General features: G+C 44.5%; 1 protein-coding gene across 10 annotated transcripts in view; it reads right to left on the reverse strand.

The window, feature by feature from the left end:
• Positions 1 to 18,742, reverse strand: part of raver2 (ribonucleoprotein, PTB-binding 2) — a 123,916-nt gene that overhangs the window by 47,622 nt on the left and 57,552 nt on the right. For all 10 annotated transcript variants that reach the window (XM_070887039.1, XM_070887032.1, XM_070887034.1 and 7 more), the window contains exons 6-7: positions 6,803 to 6,888; positions 4,232 to 4,330 (exon numbers count right to left, since the gene is read on the reverse strand). In XM_070887039.1, coding sequence (XP_070743140.1) covers positions 4,232 to 4,330; positions 6,803 to 6,888 — 185 coding nt within the window. The remainder of the gene's footprint in view (positions 1 to 4,231; positions 4,331 to 6,802; positions 6,889 to 18,742) is intronic.

Raw genomic sequence — 18,742 nt, forward strand, 5'->3', positions numbered from 1 at the left:
TTCAAGGAAACTATCCCGGATACACTCAATAAACTCTTCCTCAAGCCTACCCTGGCCAATTTGCTTTGTCCAATCAATATGAAGGTTAAAATCGCCCATGATTATTGCCGTTCCTTTATTACAAGCCTCCATTATTTCTTGATTTATACTCCATCCAACAGTGTAGCTACAGTTAGGGGCCGAAAGACTACGCGCACCAGCGACTTTTCCCCCTTATTATTCCTTATCTCCACCCAAACTAATTCAACATCTTGATCTTCTGAGCCAATATCATTTTTCACTAACACGCTGATCTCATCCTTTATTAACAGTGCTACCCCACCTCCTTTTCCTTTCTGTCTGTCGGTCCTTCCGAAATGTCAAATATCCCTGAATATTTAGTTGCCAGTCCTGGTCACCTTGCAACCACATCTCTGTAATGGCTATCAGATCATTTCCTTTTGTATCTATTTGTGCCGTCAGCTCATCTATTTTGTTACAAATGCTACAGGCATTCAGATAAAGCGCTTTTAAATTTGTTTCTTTAATAATTTTTTCCTGCTCTGACTCCACTTTCTGATTCACCTGTATGTTTATACATTCTGTCCCTTCCTGGCATGCTCTGGTTTTCATTTCCCCCAGTGCTACGCTGCTCTATTGCCTTCTCCTTATTCTTTGACTTTTAAAATTTTCACTCATCTGAGTCCTCCCCGCCCCTCCCTCCCCCCACTAATTAGTTTTAAACCCTCGCTACAGCCCTAGTTATTTGATTCACCAGGATCCTAGCCTCAGCACGGTCTAAGTGGAGCCCGTCCAAACGGAACAGCTCCCTCTTACCCTAGTACTGGTGTCAGTGTCCCACGAACAAAAACCCATTTCTCCCACACCAGTCTTTGAGTCACGTGTTTAACTCTCTGATCTTATTTACCCTATGCAAATTTGCTCGTGGCTCAGGTAGTAATCGAGATCACCACCTTTGTGGTTCTTCTTTTTAATTTGGCCCCTGGCTGCTCATAATCCTCAGTAGAACTTCTTTCTTGGTCCTACCTATGTCGTTGGTACCCAAGTGGAGCACGACAAGTGGATCTTGCCCCTCGCATTCCAAGTTCCTCTCCAGTCCTGAGGCGATGTCCTTAACCCTGGCACCGGGTAGGCAACACAGCCTTCGGGACTCTCTCTCTTGGCTGCAGAGAACCTTATCTATCCCCCTAATATGTTACTGTCCCCTACCACTACAACATTTCTTTTTACTCCCCCCATTTGAATGGCCCCCTGTACCACGGTGCTGATCCAGTTTGCTCATCCTCCCTGCAGTCCCTACTCTTGTCGACACAGGGAGGAAGAGCCTCGAACCTGTTGGACAAGAGCAAGGGCCAAGGCTCCTCCATCACTCCATCCCGAGTCCTCAAACCTTCCTGTCCCTGACCACGGATCGAATTTGAATCAATTACTCTAATTGGTGTGACTCGCTCCTGGATTGCGGCGTCCAGGTAACTCTCCCCCCTCCCTGATGTGTCGTAGTGTCTGCAGCTCAGATTGCAGCTCATCAACATGGAGCTGAAGTTTCTCGTGTTGCAGACACTTGCTGCAGGTGTGGTCGCCGTGGACCTCAATGGGGTCAACCAGCTCCCACATGCAACAGCAGAAACACATAGTCTGTCCTGCCATTTCTAATGTATTTAATTAATTAGATTTCATTTTTCGTTATTAATCCTGCCCCTAATCTAAGGCCCTTAATTTAAAGCAAGAAAGGAGAGAAAAACTCACCAACCAATCACTTCCCTGCTTTCCTGTGACGTCGAATGTAGTCGCCCTGTTCCTCTGTCGCCCTCTCTTACTTACTCGCACTGCTCCCTGCAGTGGCTGCTCGCACTTTTATCCCCGCTGCACCTCAAGTGTTCTCTCCTAGGTCGGGTGTATAGGCACTGTGTGCAGGGCTGGGCAGCTCGCTCTTTTTTGATCAATGCCCAGATGCCTAAGTAACCAATACCCACTTTTACAGGACATTTAAATGACAGCATATCAAACATGTGTGGAGTGAGGAACCAAGATGACTAAAGTGCAGTGCTGTGTTAGCTGCTCTGGTGGTAGATTTCAGGGGTTATCCCAGTGCCCTTCATTCCACTTCCCAACTTACAGTACCATTGCTGCATCTTACACACTACATAAATAAAAAGCTCCCAAACATCAAGAACACACATTTGTAGAAATAAGGGATGACTATGCCTCATATTTCAGCTTCACAGTTATGGCTGTAGGGTTTCCCCCTGTGCCATGTTGGCAAAAATGATGCTTATTTACTAAAACAAAATTTGTGTGCTGCACCCAAAACCCAAACCACACAGAACACAAACCAGTCCCTAACTGGAGTTCAATTTTACGGTTTAATTTCAACTAGCAAAATAGCATCATTTTTTAGTACAATGTACAACGTGGTGGAGTTACATGGGCTCCAGTTTTCAGTGAACTGCTAATTCCAGCAATGGCATTTTTTTAAAATCTGGTTTTAAATTGGAAAATTTTACTTTCTTTTAACTGGACGCGACAGAATAGCCAAGCTCAGTATGTTCAATGACTTTTTATGAACTAACTCAACAGCCTCAGACTCTAGCTTTACAAAATCAGACAAGGCAACTTCTGATCTCTTTCTTGTATCCCACACGACTCACATCCCCCTTCCCTTCAGTGTCTGTCCTGGAAAAACACAGCACCCAAGTCATTTACAATGGCACTTTCAAACTCCCAATTGTCTAACCTTTGGAACAACATTTGCCACAATACTTATGCAGTGATTGTTCTGCTTAATTACACCATACCTCCACCTTTGATGCCCATGAATTGGTAAAACCTTTACTCTCTCCCAACCTGGTTGTTCCTCTCATATGGCTCCCTTAATTCCAAGGGGCCCAGACTTGAATGTATATCGGTTTAGCCATTCATCACCAGATTTGCCTGGACCATATCAAGCACCATCACACCCTGTTCTTCTCTGCCAAAACTGCTCATTACTCCAGGATCATTGTGGCATGCAAAGATAACGCCTGGCTCCTTTTCTTGCTGACCTGCATTGGCTCGCGGTCTACCCATACCTCCATTTTAAAATTCATATCCTCGTGTTCAAAACTTTACATATCTTCACCCAGGGATATAAAGAGTGACTTTAAATCAGGGAAATACCCCATGAGAAGGGACAATTTGAAACCTCAAGAGAAACAACCAGTCATCACTGGTCTCCTTTAAAGAAAGGAGAAATATTTTGTGCATTTATAAGTTATTTATAAAGGATCAGCTTCTTCAGAAGTGTGATTTTTAAAAATGTTGTTTGCTGCACTGCTGCTTACACACTACTAAGAACTAAGACTTATTTTCAATTAACATAAATTTGATTGATATTTTAAACTTAAAATGTCAGAAGTGATGCTTTATCACTTGCAAATTAAAGGATCTATAAAGGCATGCCGATTGCTAAAAGCAGTTACTGGACAGGATTTGCTATTAATTTCCCAATGCATTACCAAAAGCTTACTTAGATCTCAAGGCAAGGATAGACACTAAGATAGAGAGCTGGGACTCATTGTCATGATCTAAAATGAGAGCTGAAATAATCAGGGGTAAGGCTTGATCAGATCCAAAATCAAACATAATTGTGTTTTGAAGTTTGCAACTAGCACAAAGAACTTTAAAAAATGCTCATTTAATATACAGGTCAAGCAACAGCAGACAAAAAAAAATCAAGACGACTGGTTTACTCAGTTTTTCAAAGATGTATAAAAGGATTACAGTAACCACAAGATAGTTACATAAGATAGAACATAGTATTCTACATCTAGGAGATAAAAAACAGGAGCTGGCAAAATAAGTTCAGCAGTAAAACAGTTATAACAAGGTTTACAAAAATCTGTGCCTCATATGCATCTATAAACCAAGAAGAAAAAAAGAGCAAACTCCTGATTATCCAGCAACTCCTTGCTAACACCTGGACACTGTGAACAGAGGCTGGTTCAACTGTTTCCCTCCGTCCTCCCCCAGCTGTTAACTCTGCTAACATTCGCCATCAAGGTTTACACAAAGGCCACTGGATGAGTTAATGAACAGCTGCAAGACCTGTGTAACCACACCAATGCACAAGTTGATGCCTTCAGCAAACAGGTGAAATCTGGGAACAAAACCGTATTGAAAGCAAAAACAATACAATATAATCCAGTGTTGAGCATTTGAGATTATATTAGCAAAAGTCTGAATGATAACTCACGTTGCTGATTGCTGGATTCTCCTTGTTCAGGAGCAGCTGCTGTTGTGCCACCTGCATTCGTAGTAGATTCTGAAACAGTCCATTTCCCAACACAGCATTCTAATAAAATAAATCAATTAAAATGGAAGTTGCATGTTGAAGCTGATTAAGAGGCACAGATCACCCGTACAGAAAACTCATCTATTCGAGTTTTAGGGTGTTATAGAATATAGTTGGAACAAAAAATCCATTAAAAACTCTTCGTTCTCAGCGAAGTGTTGGGGGGGAGTAGAGGAGATACAATTATCTTCAGTGTCACCAAGTTGAAGGAAGTATAAGCCAGATTCCCAATTGCTCACCAGTGACCCCGATGAAAATCATAGCAAGGTTAGCTGGATAAGACTGGATCAGAACAAGCTGTGACTCTATCTCCACCACAGATCATATGGCACATTGACATTCATTGAGCACACAAATGCAGCTGAAGGCAGGGCGGGAATGACGACGACTCCTCCAAGAATCTTTTTTTTTTAAAAAAGCTGACGCTGCTTCACACCTAGCCAGACGCACATTTTCCCAGGTTTGAGTGGCTCCAGATCCACTCCTGTGCTAGTCTAGTCACAGCCAACATTACAGATCTTGTCTTGGATACAGACGCCTCCTCCCAGTCAGTGGTGTCACTGGAGTGGTCTAGAAGGAGATCCAACGTAGCAAGTCTCCATTCAGGCAAGAAATTTGATGTTTGAAAAAAAGTCTTTTTTTTGGGGGGGGGGCGGGGAAGAGAAGATAGGCAACAGGGGAGTACTTTGGACAAAAAGTACTCTCCTTTGACTTTCATGACCAACCAAAGCAAAAATACAGATATCTTGCTCTTCAGCTAAGCATAGCAACTGGTGAAGAGTCCAGAATTGCCCAAGTAACAACATTCAGGTAATTATCCAAATTTTTTGCAGGACAGAGTCTTGCGGAAGAGAGGGGCTCATTTTGCAGCATTTTAATTTTATTTGCAGGATAGCATTAATCAGTCTATAGGATTTTACATTGACAAATGCAACAAATTGCAGAGCAACAGTCACAGCATTTCAAAGTAATTCATTGCGTGTGAAGAGCTTGGTGAGGATTCTTAGAATCTTCTTAAGGTTATATAGAACAAAGGGCCATGAGAATGCAAATCTCTTTTTTGTCCTCACCCCTCCCAAGTTATTGTTGTACCATACGTACAGGACAAAAATCTGGAGGTTGGATTATCTGCTAATTTTCATTATCCACCCAGAGCAGATGACTGGGTAAAAAGAATTCCACTGTCGCCGAACTATGACAATTCAGCCAGAATCAGAGCTTTTATGCACTGCCTGGTGCATCACTTGTCCAATAAGGTCCCACATAAGAGATTGGTGTGCAAGATCAAGGCACATGGTATTGGGGGAAATATACTGGCGTGGAAAGAGAATTGGTTGGCAGGCAGGAAGCAGAGAGTCGGGATAAATGAGTCTTTTTCGGAATGGCAGACAGTGACTAGTGAAGTACCGCAGGGCTCAGTGCTGGGACCCCAGCTCTTTACAATATACATTAATGATTTGGATGAAGGAATTGAGTGTAATAGCTCCAAGTTTGCAGATGACACTAAACTGGGTGGTGGTGTGAGCCGTGATGAGGATGCTAAGAGGCTGCAGGGTGATTTGGACAGGTTAGGTGAGTGGGCAATTGCATAGCAGATGCAGTATAATGTGGATAAATGTGAGGTTATCCACTTGTGGCAAAAACACTAAGGCAGAATATTATCTGAATGGCGGCAGATTAGGAAAAGGGGAGGTGCAACGAGACCTGGGTGTCATGGTTCATCAGTCATTGAAAGTTGGCATGCAGGTACAGCAGGCGGTGAAGAAAGCAAATGGCATGTTGGCCTTCATAGCTAGGGGATTTGAGTATAGGAGCAGGGAGGTCTTACTGCAATTGTACAGGGCCTTGGTGAGGCCTCACCTGGAATATTGTGTTCCGTGTTGGTCTCCTAATCTGAGGAAGGACGTTCTTGCAATTGAGAGAGTGCAGAGAAGGTTCACCAGACTGATTCCATGGATGACTGGACTGTCATATGAGGAGAGACTGGATCAACTGGGCCTTTATACACTGGAGTTTAAAAGGATGAGAGGGGATCTCATAGAAACGTATAAGACTCTGACGGGACGGAACAGGTTAGATGCTGGAAGAATGTTCCCGATGTCGGGGAAGGCCAGAACCAGGAGACACCGTCTTAGGATAAGGGGTAGGCCATTTAGGACTGAGATGAGGAGAAACTTCTTCACTCAGAGTTGTTAACCTGTGGAATTCCCTGCCGCAGAGAGTCGTTGATGCCAGTTCATTGGATATATTTAAGAGGGAGTTAGATATGGCCCTTACGGCTAAAGGGATCAAAGGGTATGGAGAGAAGGCAGGAAAGGGGTACTGAGGTGAATGATCAGACATGATCTTATTGAATGGTGGTGCAGGCTCGAAATGCGGAATGGCCTACTCCTGCAGCTATTTTCTATGTTTCTATGTATGCTTTTATTTGTCGAATGCATTTCTGAAAGTGTAGTTTCTATTTGAAGTTACCTGTTGCACTTGATTTATCTGTAACAGGGCTGCAGTCAGTACAGGATTCGGTAGAACAGGCAGGCTGCTAGTATTCCCCAATACACCTAAAGAGATCAAACCAGATTGGAAATTAATCTGAAGAAACACTTTGCATACGTAATTCTCACTCTAATCGTCTAAAAAGAGACAAAGCATCCATTCTAAATTACAATGTTCTGGAATATTAAACAATATCCTTTCTGTGAAAGACTAAAAGTTACACAGACATCAGCACCCCTCCATGTATCCGGCCCAACTAGCCATTTTTCATACCTGAGCCTGTACAGTAAAAGTCGCCAAGCTAATACTAGCATGCACGGCATCACAAACAAGTCTGATCCTTTATTCACCTGATGCTAGGAGGAAAGCAACCAGGAGCAGAAACCTTTGCTTGTTCCCTCTCCTCTATAACCCAGGGAGGCCAGGTCAAAATTTAACAACTTCACTAATTAAGTTTGATCTTACATTTGTTTTAAATTAAAGCACCGAACCAAGAGCCAGTCTGGCTCAGTTGGTAGCATTCTTTCATTTAGGTCAGATGACAGATAATTCATAACTCATTACTGATCTGAGCACATTATTCAGGTAGACACTTGAATTAAATGCTGGAGGAGTGCTAGGTTGTCAGCTTCCAGAAGAGATATTAGAAACGGTGGGAGGGAGTGAGTGGAGGTGGGAGGGAGTGAGTGGAGGTGGGAGGGAGTGAGTGGAGGTGGGAGGGAGTGAGTGGAGGTGGGAGGGAGTGAGTGGAGGTGGGAGGGAGTGAGTGGAGGTGGGAGGGAGTGAGTGGAGGTGGGAGGGAGTGAGTGGAGGTGGGAGGGAGTGAGTGGAGGTGGGAGGGAGTGAGGAAGGCTGAACAGGTTTGGGGGAGGGGGGGTTTGCAGGAGACTGAACGGGAGGGAAGTCAGAGTCCCGATCTTCGGCCAGGGCTAGGTTCGGGCCCGTCCCACGGAGCTTCGGGGGCGAGGAGCTATGGCACATGCGGGCACACTCTAGCGCGCATGCGCTGAGGTCCCGGCACTGTTTTCAGCGCCGGGACCTGGCTCCACCCCTGACCCCTTGTGCTGCATCACGCCGAGTATGAAGACGTCCTGAGGAGACCGGAGAACCATAAGGTAAGTTTTCGGCGCCCTTTTTATTTCAGAAAGTCGGCGCACCTTATGGAGATGCGCCGTTTATCCAGAGGACGGAAACTTGGGCCTAGTGTGATAATAGATCTTACTGAAGAACTGAAGAAAATAACTCTGAAGTAAAATAGGAATCATAAAAATAACAATGGACACTAATATTTCTCAGATACTCAGTTGTTACTTAGTCTGAAGGGATCAGAATGAGCCACAAACTGATAAAACTGGTTCTTGGACATATTGTAATAATCTCCCTTCACCGTGTTCCCCACTTACTGCGAGTCCCGTTTCTGCTGTCAAGAAATTCCAAGCATAGCAAGAGAAATTATCCTTTACTTCCCGACAGTTGGAATATCAATTGTTCGCCAACATGACGACCAAATCCCAATAAAATGATCAGTACAGCTGGAGTCTGCAGTTCAACATATACAATGCTTGGATCAGAGTCTCTTATTCTAAATCAAATTGTTCCCAAAAGGAGGTCTGTCACAGGGCCTTACTCGTGACAGCATTCCGTATGCACTCTTGTTTATAGTTATGATCGGGTACTCGCAGGAGGGAACAAATCTGATATACATGAATGCATGAAGCATTCAAAACAAAAGTGGAGAGTTGTAAGCATTAATAATTGTGGTGGGATATGATACAGTAGCTATGATGGGGACACAGTTTAACTATTGACAAGACTGGGAACTTAGCATTCCCACTTATAACATTTTCAGGACATATGGAGCAGAAAAAAATGGGGTGGGGCTGACAGTGCTTATAAAGGATTCTACCAAAGTGCTTGAACACAAGGTGTCCTAGGGTGTTGTGTTAAGATATAATCCAAATGGAGAGAGTTAGAAATAGGAAGGGAAATTGTACAATTCTCAGTATGCATTACCAGCCACCAAACAGTGATGAGATCGAGGTGGATATCTTCAGAGATTTAAAAGAACAAAAAGGCAACAATATTGGGCGATTTAAAGTACCTCAAAATAGATTAGAATAAAAGGTAATGCATGTGAGCAAAGTGGGGAATTCATTTAAAAATGTATCCAGAACTGCTTACCTCTCTCCATTTGTTCTTAAGACATGAGCAATACTCAAAGCTGCACTTACTGATCATTCCTAGTTGCCCTGAGGTGGGGACATTTTCCTTGAACCACTGCAATGTTTTCACCAGACAGTGCTTCCACAATGTTAGGTTGGGAATTTCAGATTTATAACTCAACAACAATAAAGGAACAGTAGTATAAGAACATAAGAAATAGGAGCAGGCGTACGCCATTCGGCCCCAGGAGCCTGCTCTGCCATTCAATATCATAGCTGATGATCTTACCTCATTTCCACTTTCCTGCACTCTCCCCACATTCCTTGATTCCCTCAATATCCAAAAATCTATCGATCTTGGTCTTGAATATATTCAACGATTAAGCATCTACAGCCCTCTGGGATTGAGAATTCCAAAGATTCACCACCCTCTGAGTGAAGACATTTCTCCTCATCTCAGTCCTAAAAGGTCAACCCCTGATTCTGACTTCTGGGTCTAGATTCCCCAGCCAGGGGAAACATCCTCCCTGCATCTACCCCGTAAGAATTTTGTATGTTTCAATGAGATCACCTCTCATTCTTCTAAACTCTAGAGAATATAGGCCTAGTCTACTCAACCTCTCCTCAGAGGACAATCCCCCATCCCAGGAATCAGTCTGGGGAACCTTTGTTGCACTCCCTCTATGGCAAGTATATCCTTCTTTAGGTAAGGAGACCAAAACTGTACAGAATACCCCAAGTCTCACTAAGGCCCTATTAATAAGTCTTTACTGTTCCACTAAAATCCTCTTTATAACAAAGGCCAGCATACCATTTGCTTCCTAATTGCTTGCTGTACCTGCATGTTAACTCTCAGTGATGTCCAAATCAGGATGGAATGTGGCTTGGACATCACTGGCTTAGAGATAGTAAGGGGAAAAAGTGGGCATAGTTTACAGGCCCCCAAATAATAACTTCACGGTGGGGCAGACAATAATCAAGGGAATAATGGAGGCATGTGAAAAAGGAACGGCAGTAATCATGGGGGATTTTAACCTACATATCGATTGGTCAAATCAAATCGCACGGGGTAGCCTGGAGGAGTAATTCATAGAATGCATACGGGATTGTTTCTTAGAACAGTATGTTACAGAACCTACAAGGGAGCAAGCTATCTTAGATCTGGTCCTGTATAATGACACAGGAATAATAAACAACCTCCTAGTAAAAGATCCTCTCGAAATGACATATCACAGAATGGTTAAATTTGTAATACAGATTGAGGGTGAGGAAGTAGTGTCTCAAACGAGCGTACTATGCTTAAACAAAGGGGACTACAGTGGGATGAGGGCAGAATTGGCTAAAGTAGACTGGGAACACAGACTAAACGGTAGCACAATTGAGGAACAGCGGAGGACTTTTAAGGAGCTCTTTCATAGAGCTCAACAAAAATATATTCCAGTGAAAAAGGAGGGCGGTAAGAGAAGGGATAACCAGCCGTGGATAACCAAGGAAATAAAGGAGAGTATCAAATTAAAAACCAATGCGTATAACTTGGCCAAGGTTAGTGGGAAACTAGAAGATTGGGAAAATTTTAAATGACAGCAAAGAATGACTAAGAAAGCAATAAAGAAAGGAAAGATAGATTACGAAAGTAAACTTGCGCAAAACATAAAAACATAGTAAAAGCTTTATAAAACGGAAGAGAGTGACTAAAGTAAATGTTGGTCCCTTAGATGAGAAGGGGGATTTAATAATGGGAAATGTGGAAATGGCTGAGACCTTAAACAATTATTTTGCTTCGGTCTTCACAGTGGAAGACACAAAAACCATGCCAAAAATTGCTGGTCACGAGAATGTGGGAAGGGAGGACCTTGAGGCAATCACTATTCACTAGGGAGGTAGTGCTGGACAGGCTAATGGGACTCACGGTAGACAAGTCCCCTGGTCCTGATGAAATGCATCCCAGGGTATTAAAAGAGATGGCGGAAGTTATAGCAGATGCATTCGTTATAATCTACCAAAATTCTCTGGACTCTGGGGAGGTACCAGTGGATTGGAAAGCAGCTAATGCAACGCCTCTGTTTAAAAAAGGAGGCAGACAAAAGGCAGGTAACTATAGTCCGGTTAGTTTAACATCTGTAGTGGGGAAAATGCTTGAAACTATTAAGGAAGAAATAGCGGGGCATCTAGATAGGAATAGTGCAATCAAGCAGACGCAGCATGGATTCATGAAGGGAAAATCTTGTTTAACTAATTTACTGGAATTCTTTGAGGATATAACGAGCATGGTGGATAGAGGTGTACCGATGGATGTGGTGTATTTAGATTTCCAAAAGGCATTCGATAAGGTGCCACACAAAAGGTTACTGCAGAAGATAAAGGTACGCGGAGTCGGAGGAAATGTATTAGCATGGATAGAGAATTGGCTGGCTAACAGAAAGCAGAGAGTCGGGATAAATGGGTCCTTTTCGGGTTGGAAATCGGTGGTTAGTGGTGTGCCACGGGGATCGGTGCTGGGATCACAACTGTTTACAACATAGAGATAACCTGGAAGAGGGGACAGAGTGTAGTGTAACAAAATTTGCAGATGACACAAAGATTAGTGGGAAAGCGGGTTGTGTAAAGGACACAGAGAGGCTGCAAAGAGATTTAGATAGGTTAAGCGAATGGGCTAAGGTTTGGCAGATGGAATACAATTTCGGAAAATGTGAGGTCATCCACCTTGAAAAATAAAACAGTAAAAGGAAATATTATTTGAATGGGGAGAAATTACAACATGCTGCGGTGCAGAGGGACCTGGGGGGTCCTTGTGCATGAATCCCAAAAGGTTAGTTTGCAGGTAATCAGGAAGGCAAATGGAATGTTGGCCTTCATTGCGAGAGGGATGGAGTACAAAAGCAGGGAGGTTCTGCTGCAACTGTATAGGGTATTGGTGAGGCCGCACCTGGAGTACTGCGTGCAGTTTTGTTCACCTTACTTAAGGAAGGATATACTAGCTTTGGAGGGGGTACAGAGATGATTCACTAGGCTGATTTCGGAGATGAGGGGGTTACCTTATGATGATAGATTGAGTAGACTGGGTCTTTACTCATTGGAGTTCAGAAGGATGAGGGGTATTCTTATAGAAACATTTAAAATAATGAAAGGGATAGACAAGATAGAGGCAGAGAGGTTGTTTCCACTGGTCGGGGAGACTAGAACTAGGGGGCACAGCCTCAAAATACGGGGGAGCCAATTTAAAACCGAGTGGAGAAGAAATTTCTTCTCCCAGAGGGTTGTGAATCTGTGGAATTCTCTGCCCAAGGAAGCAGTTGAGGCTAGCTCATTGAATGTATTCAAATCACAGATAGATAGATTTTTAACCAATAAGGGAATTAAGGGTTATGGGGAGCGGGCAGGTAAGTGGAGCGGTGTCCACGGCCAGATCAGCCATGATCTTGTTGAATGGCGGAGCAGGCTTGAGGGGCTAGATGGCCTACTCCTGTTCCTAATTCTTATGTTCTTATGTTCTTGGACGGGAACTTGGGGAGACGACGTTTCTCCAATAACCTTGGAACTCTTGACCTTCTTGGTGGTAGAAGTTACAGGGTTAGGAAGTGCTGTCCAAGGAAGCTTGGCGAGTTGCTGCAAAGAGTACATTCGGCAGGCTGTGTGCCAGTGATGGAGGGAGCATAGCATGTCCAGTGGCAAGGGTGCAACTAAAATGGACTCCCCTAATCTAGATAGTGTTGAGTTTCTTGAATGCTGTTGCAAGTGCATTCATTGAGGCGAGTGATGAGTATTCCATTACTCTCCTGACTTGAGGTTTGTAGATGGTGGAGAGGTTTTGAGAGGTTAGCCAGTCAGAGAGTACCCAACCTCTGCCCTGCTTTATAACCACATTGTTGATATAGATAATCCAGTTAAATTACTGGCCAATGGTGCAGTGCAGTAAAAGCCCACGGGATCCAGTGCAAAGTGAGAAGTTGGTTTCCAAAATTGGCTCAAAGGCAGGAAACAAAGGGTAATGGTTAATGGGTGTTTTTGTGACTGGAAGGATGTTTTCAGTGGGGTTTCACAGGGCTCAGTACTAGGTCCCTTGTTTTTTATGGTATACATCAATGATCTAGACTTTAATACAGGGGTATGATTAAAAAGTCTACAGATTATATTAAAATCGGCTATGTGGCTGATAATGAAGAAGAAAGCTGTGGACTGCAGGAAGATATCAATCAACTGATCAGGTTGGCAGAACAGTGGCAAATAGAATTTAATCCAGAGAAGTGTGAGGTAAGGCATTTGGGGAGGGCTAACAAGGAAAGGGAATGCACATTGAATGGTAGGACACCGAGAAGTGTAGAGGAACAAAGGGACCTTGAAGTGCATGTCCACAGATCCCTGAAGGTAACAATGAAAATGTATACAGACATTGAATATGGGAAAATGTATCGGGACAGTGAAATTTAACAAAGGATTCATGGAGGAATAGCCTTAAGAATCTCAGACTGCAAATGTTACAACATTGACACAACTAACAGACTGGCTTCAAGGTCTTGCTAAGTCACACCAGTAAACTTGAAACAATATATGAGAAAGACTCCGAAAGGCTCCTTTGTGTAAAAACAGCCCATACAGATGTCGGCTCATGAATGGACAAAGGGAAGGAGGGATCAAAGGGGATAGGCTGAACTGAATGTCACTAATTGTATCTTGTACTGAAAATGTATAACCGTTGCGCCTTTACAATGTAATGGCACTTATCCGTAGGGAGCGGGTACACTCTAGAGAGAGAGCATTCCTTCTTTCTGATAAGTCCCGGCCGGTGAATCTAACAATAAAGTCTGCTTTGTTATAAGCGGCAACGGTGTTCGATTCAGTGAATTCGCTGAACCAGATTGAGGGAAAAGAATCCACATTTACAGCAGGCCAAGTAGATAAGGTGGTTAGGGCGGCATACAGAATGCTTGCTTTTATTAGCCGAGGCAATGAATACAAGAGCAGGGCGGTGAGAATGTGAATAGAAGAGTTGTGAATGTGTCAGTTGAATAGGATCATGGGAAAATGGCTAAAAGAAAATGTCAAGTTGAGATATTTGCAATGTCGACACAAAAAGGGGTTACTCAGAGTTGTGGTCAAACACGAGTTACGCGAAAAAGCAAAGTCAGGCATGAGACAGACGAGGGGCTGCTAATAACCAGCCATAAAATAAGGAAATGCTATGTAAAATCGAAACTATAAACACATTCCTGGAGCCCGCCCTATTTGGAGAGTTGTTAGCCTGCAATTGGGTATGCTATGGGGGAAGTCGACCAATGATTGTATAAACTGAGTGTCACTCAAATATGTTCCGCTGTAACAATGTATAAAAATTGAGCTTTTGTACTGTTACGGGACTTGTCAAGAGAGAGGTGGACAGGCTCAAATCGAGGGTGTTCCCTTTATCTTAACAGGTCCCGGCCGGAGAAAAGAATAAAGGTCTTGTGTTGCTAAGACTAAAAGTGTTCGCGTGTCAGTGAATTCGCTGAAACAGATTGAAGGGAAAAGAATCCAGTATTTACAGCGGTTATGCTTGAACTGTATAAAACACTAGTTAGGCCACAGCTGGAGTACTGCGTGTAGTTCTGGTCACCGCATTACAGGAAGGATGTGATTGCACTGGAGAGCGTAGAGGAGATTTTGGAGGATGTTGCCGGGAGTGGAGAATCTTAGTACGAGGACAGTTTGGATAGGCTGGGTTTGTTTTCCTTGGAACAGAGGAGGCTGAGGGGAGACCTGGGTGTCATGGTACATCAGTCATTGAAAGTTGGCATGCAGGTACAGCAGGCGGTGAAGACGCCAAATGGCCTTCATAGCTAGGAGATTTGAGTATACGAGCAGTGGGGTCTTACTGCAGTTGTACAGGGTCTTGGTGAGGCCCCACCTGGAATATTGTGTTCAGTTTTGGTCTCCTAATCTGAGGAAGGACATTCTTGCTATTGAGGGAGCGCAGAGAAGATTCACCAGACTGATTCCCGGGATGGCAGAACTAACATATGAGAGACTGGATCGACTGGGCCTGTATTCACTGGAGTTTAGAAGGATGAGAGGGGATCTCATAGAAACATAAAATTCTGACTGGACTGGACAGGTTAGATGCAGGAAGAATGTTCCCGATGTTGGGGAAGGCCAGAACCAGAGGACACAGTCTAAGGATAAGGGGTAAGCCATTTAGGACTGAGATGAGGAGAAGCTTCTTCACTCAGAGAGCTGTTAACCTGTGGAATTCCCTACCAGAGAGTTGTTGACACCAGTTCATTGGATATATTCAAGAGGGAGTTAGATATGGCCCTTACGGCTAAAGGGATCAAGGGGTATGGAGTGAAAGCAGGAAAGGGGTACTGAGGTGAATGATCAGCTATGATCTTATTGAATGGTGGTGCAGGCTCTAAGGGCCGAATGGCCTACTCCTGCACCTATTTTCTATGTTTTTAAATGAGATATATAAAATTATGATGGGTCAAGATATAGTGGATAGAAAAGGCCTATTTCCCCGAGGGGTCAACAACCAGGGGGCATAAATTTCAAGTAATTGGTAGAAGGTTTAAGAGGGAATTTGAGGGGAAAGTTCTTCACGCAGAGGGTTGTGGAGTTCTGGAACTCTGCCTGAAAGGGTGGTAGAAGCAGAAACCCTCAACACATTTGAAAAAGTACTTGGATGTGCACTTGAAGTGCGCTGGAAAGTGGGATTAGGCTGGATAGCCTCTTGCTGGCTAGCACGGATGCGATGGGCTGAAATGGCCTCATGCTGTGTTGTAAACTTCTATGATTCTATGATGTTGGCCTGAACGAGAACACTGATGTTGGTGTGTCTATCCTCCCAGTGGATTTGCAGGATCTTGCGTAGTCAGCGTTGGTGGTGCTGGTTCTCCAGTGCTTTGAGGTGTCCACTGTATATGGTCCATGTCTCTGAGCATGACAAACACGGGCACACACACCCACCCACGCACACATGGGCACACTGACCTTCCAGCAGGAAATATTGTGATCAGGAACAGCAACCATGGTTGATTTTTCCCATGCCTAGGGGATGTTAAGACTATTTGCTAAATGCCATCCGGTGCCCTAGTTGAGATCAGCTAACTCAGCAGGGATTAAATCTGGAAGTTTCCTAGTCTGTATAGTTCAGTAACATATCAAGCAGTTCCTCTCCACACCAAGCCATCGGATAAGCAGCCATCCACTAACATTTCTTTAGTATCATAGAATCTATGGCCCCAAGTTTCGACCCGTGCATAAAACGGCGCACCTCCGAACTGGACGCCTGTTCTTCACGCCTAAAAGTGCGCTAGAAAAAAACTTCGATATTCTCCGGCTCCTCGGAGCTCGATCTCAGCTTGGTGCGGCGCGCTCTTCACAGCTGGGGTCGGAGCCAAACACTCGTGCCAATTCTGTAAGTAGTGGGGGTCGGGTCCAATTTAAATGAGCCAACGCGTGCGCGTTGGAGTGTGCGCGCAGTGTCAAACAAACATTGGCACTCGGCCATTTCTTTTTTAAAAAAGGACTCGGCTGCCGTCAAGCCACTGACGCCGCCCCTTAAGCGTGGCCGAATGGCCTCAATCCCCTTGAAAAGCTGTGTGTGTCTGGTGTTGATCCTTCGGCTGCCGGCCAGCCACTGATGCCGCTCCTATCCCATGGCCAAATGGCCTCAGCCCCCTTGAAAAGCTGCGTACGTCCGGTGTTGATCCTTCGGCTGCCGGCCAACCACTAACAGAATGAAGGTCTGCCTGCAGCACAGCAGCTCAGCTCGAAGGCTGCTTGCTGCCGCTGTTGGGACTGCCGTCGAGACACTGATGCCACACCAGTCTGTCTCCAACATGAAAGGCCTGCCTGAAGCACAGCAGCTCGAAGGCTGCTGCTGTTTCACACAGGTAGGAACATGGTTTATTTAATCTTTTCTTTGCTTAGAAATTTTTATTCAGGTTGGATTTATTTGTATAATATTTGTATAAGTATAACTAAGGATTGATTGTAGAATTTAATGACTTCCCTTTCCCCTCCACCTCGTTCCCTATGCCTAATTTGTAACCTACACCTGATTTTCTAAAGTGTAGACAAGGTTTTTGAGAGTACAAAAATCTTCACTTACTCCATTCTAAGTTAGTTTGGAGTAAGTTTTCACTGCCGAAACTTTGAAAACAGGCGTAAGTGGTCGGACATGCCCCCTTTTGAAAAAATAATTCTGTTCCAAAGTGAAACTGTTCTAACTGACTGGAACTGGAGCAAACTAAATGCCGAGAATTTGAATTTCTAAGATACTCCGTTCTACACCAGTTGCTCGAAAAAAATCAGGAGCAACTGAGGCCGAAACTTGGGTTCTATGATTCTATCAGGTGTAATATGCGCTAATTTACTGCATTATTTCCCCAATAGTTTCATTGCGCAAAGCAAAGGAATACAAGACATTTCTTTTGGTCTCCTTCCATGCTGTAATTGTGCATGGCCTCAATTTTCCCTAACGCTTTTTTTTGGCGTACTTGAAGAGTTTCTGTTTTTTGGGGGCCCAAATACGCCAAAAAAAAAGTTCCAAGTTTCCCTGTTGGATTTCCTCATTTTGGCGTGGCCTAGCCTGTCCTTTAGTTTTGGGGGTGGAGCCTTGACCTGCGGCAAAAAGATCAGGTTGCCACGGTAACAATACGAGCTGAGGCTACAAAGGTGAAACATACAGCCAAGCTCGCAACACATTAAAACATATTGCATCAACTTAAAAACACATTAAAATATATTGCAATAACTTACCTCCAATTATTAAAACCGGTCCCACTCCCCCACCCCTAGCCGAAGGGCTTGCCGGTCTGCTTTCCTCGCCCCCCGGCAGCCCCAGGTGCCTTGCCGGTCCAATCCCCCTCCCCCCGCAGCGCCTTGCCGGTCCGGTTCTCTCCCTCCTTTCTCCCTCCCCCACCCCCCACCCCCCCCCCCCCCCCGCAGTCCCGAGTGCCTTACCGGTCCCGCTCCCCACTTTTAGCCCTGGCTGTGTGCCTTGCCGGTCCAATCCCCCGCCCAGAGTGCCTTGCTGGTCCCGCTTTTAGCCCAGGCCGAAGGGCTTGCCGGTCTGCTACCCTTCCCCTACCCTAGGCCGAATGGCCTCCTCCCTCCCAGTCCCCTCACTTAACTACACCCAAAAGGCTTCCCCTCACCTCTCTCTCACCTTTACTGCTGCTACTGTCCGGGCATCTGCTGCACTTACCTGTGCCGATTTCTTTAACTCTCCGGAAGGTTTTGCCGCAGAGGCCACATATGCTGGCCTAAGCAGAATTGGAGTAACTCTCAGCTGGCCAAACTTCCCTAAATGGCCAGAATTGGCACGGGTGGCAGGTTATGCCCCCTTTGGCTGAAAAAAAAAACGTACCTATCGTAACGAACAGTTACGCTGGTGCAAACTGATTGGGGAAACTGTGGATTTTTAATCTTAGGCCAAAAAAAGCGGCCTGCTCCAAAAAAATGGCGCAAATCACTGGGGAGAATTGAGCCCTATGATTCTAGAATGTTGATGGGGGTTTCGGCAATGGTGGGTTGTTGTAGATCATGGGGAAGTGGCTGGGTAGAAATGTCTTGGAGATGATAATTGCCTGGCAGTTGCATAACACAAATGTTCCTGCCACCCAACCCAGACATTGTTCAGGTCCTCCTGTATGCTGGCTATGGTTGCTTTAGCAAAATTTATGAATGATACATAACAACTTGTATTTATATAGCGCCTTTAATGTAGTGAAACAACCCAAGGCGCTTCACAAGAGTATTATGAAACAAGAAATTTGAG

The sequence above is a fragment of the Pristiophorus japonicus genome, chromosome 8 (assembly GCF_044704955.1).
Source record: "Pristiophorus japonicus isolate sPriJap1 chromosome 8, sPriJap1.hap1, whole genome shotgun sequence".
In the NCBI taxonomy this organism is placed as follows: Eukaryota; Metazoa; Chordata; class Chondrichthyes; family Pristiophoridae; genus Pristiophorus; species Pristiophorus japonicus.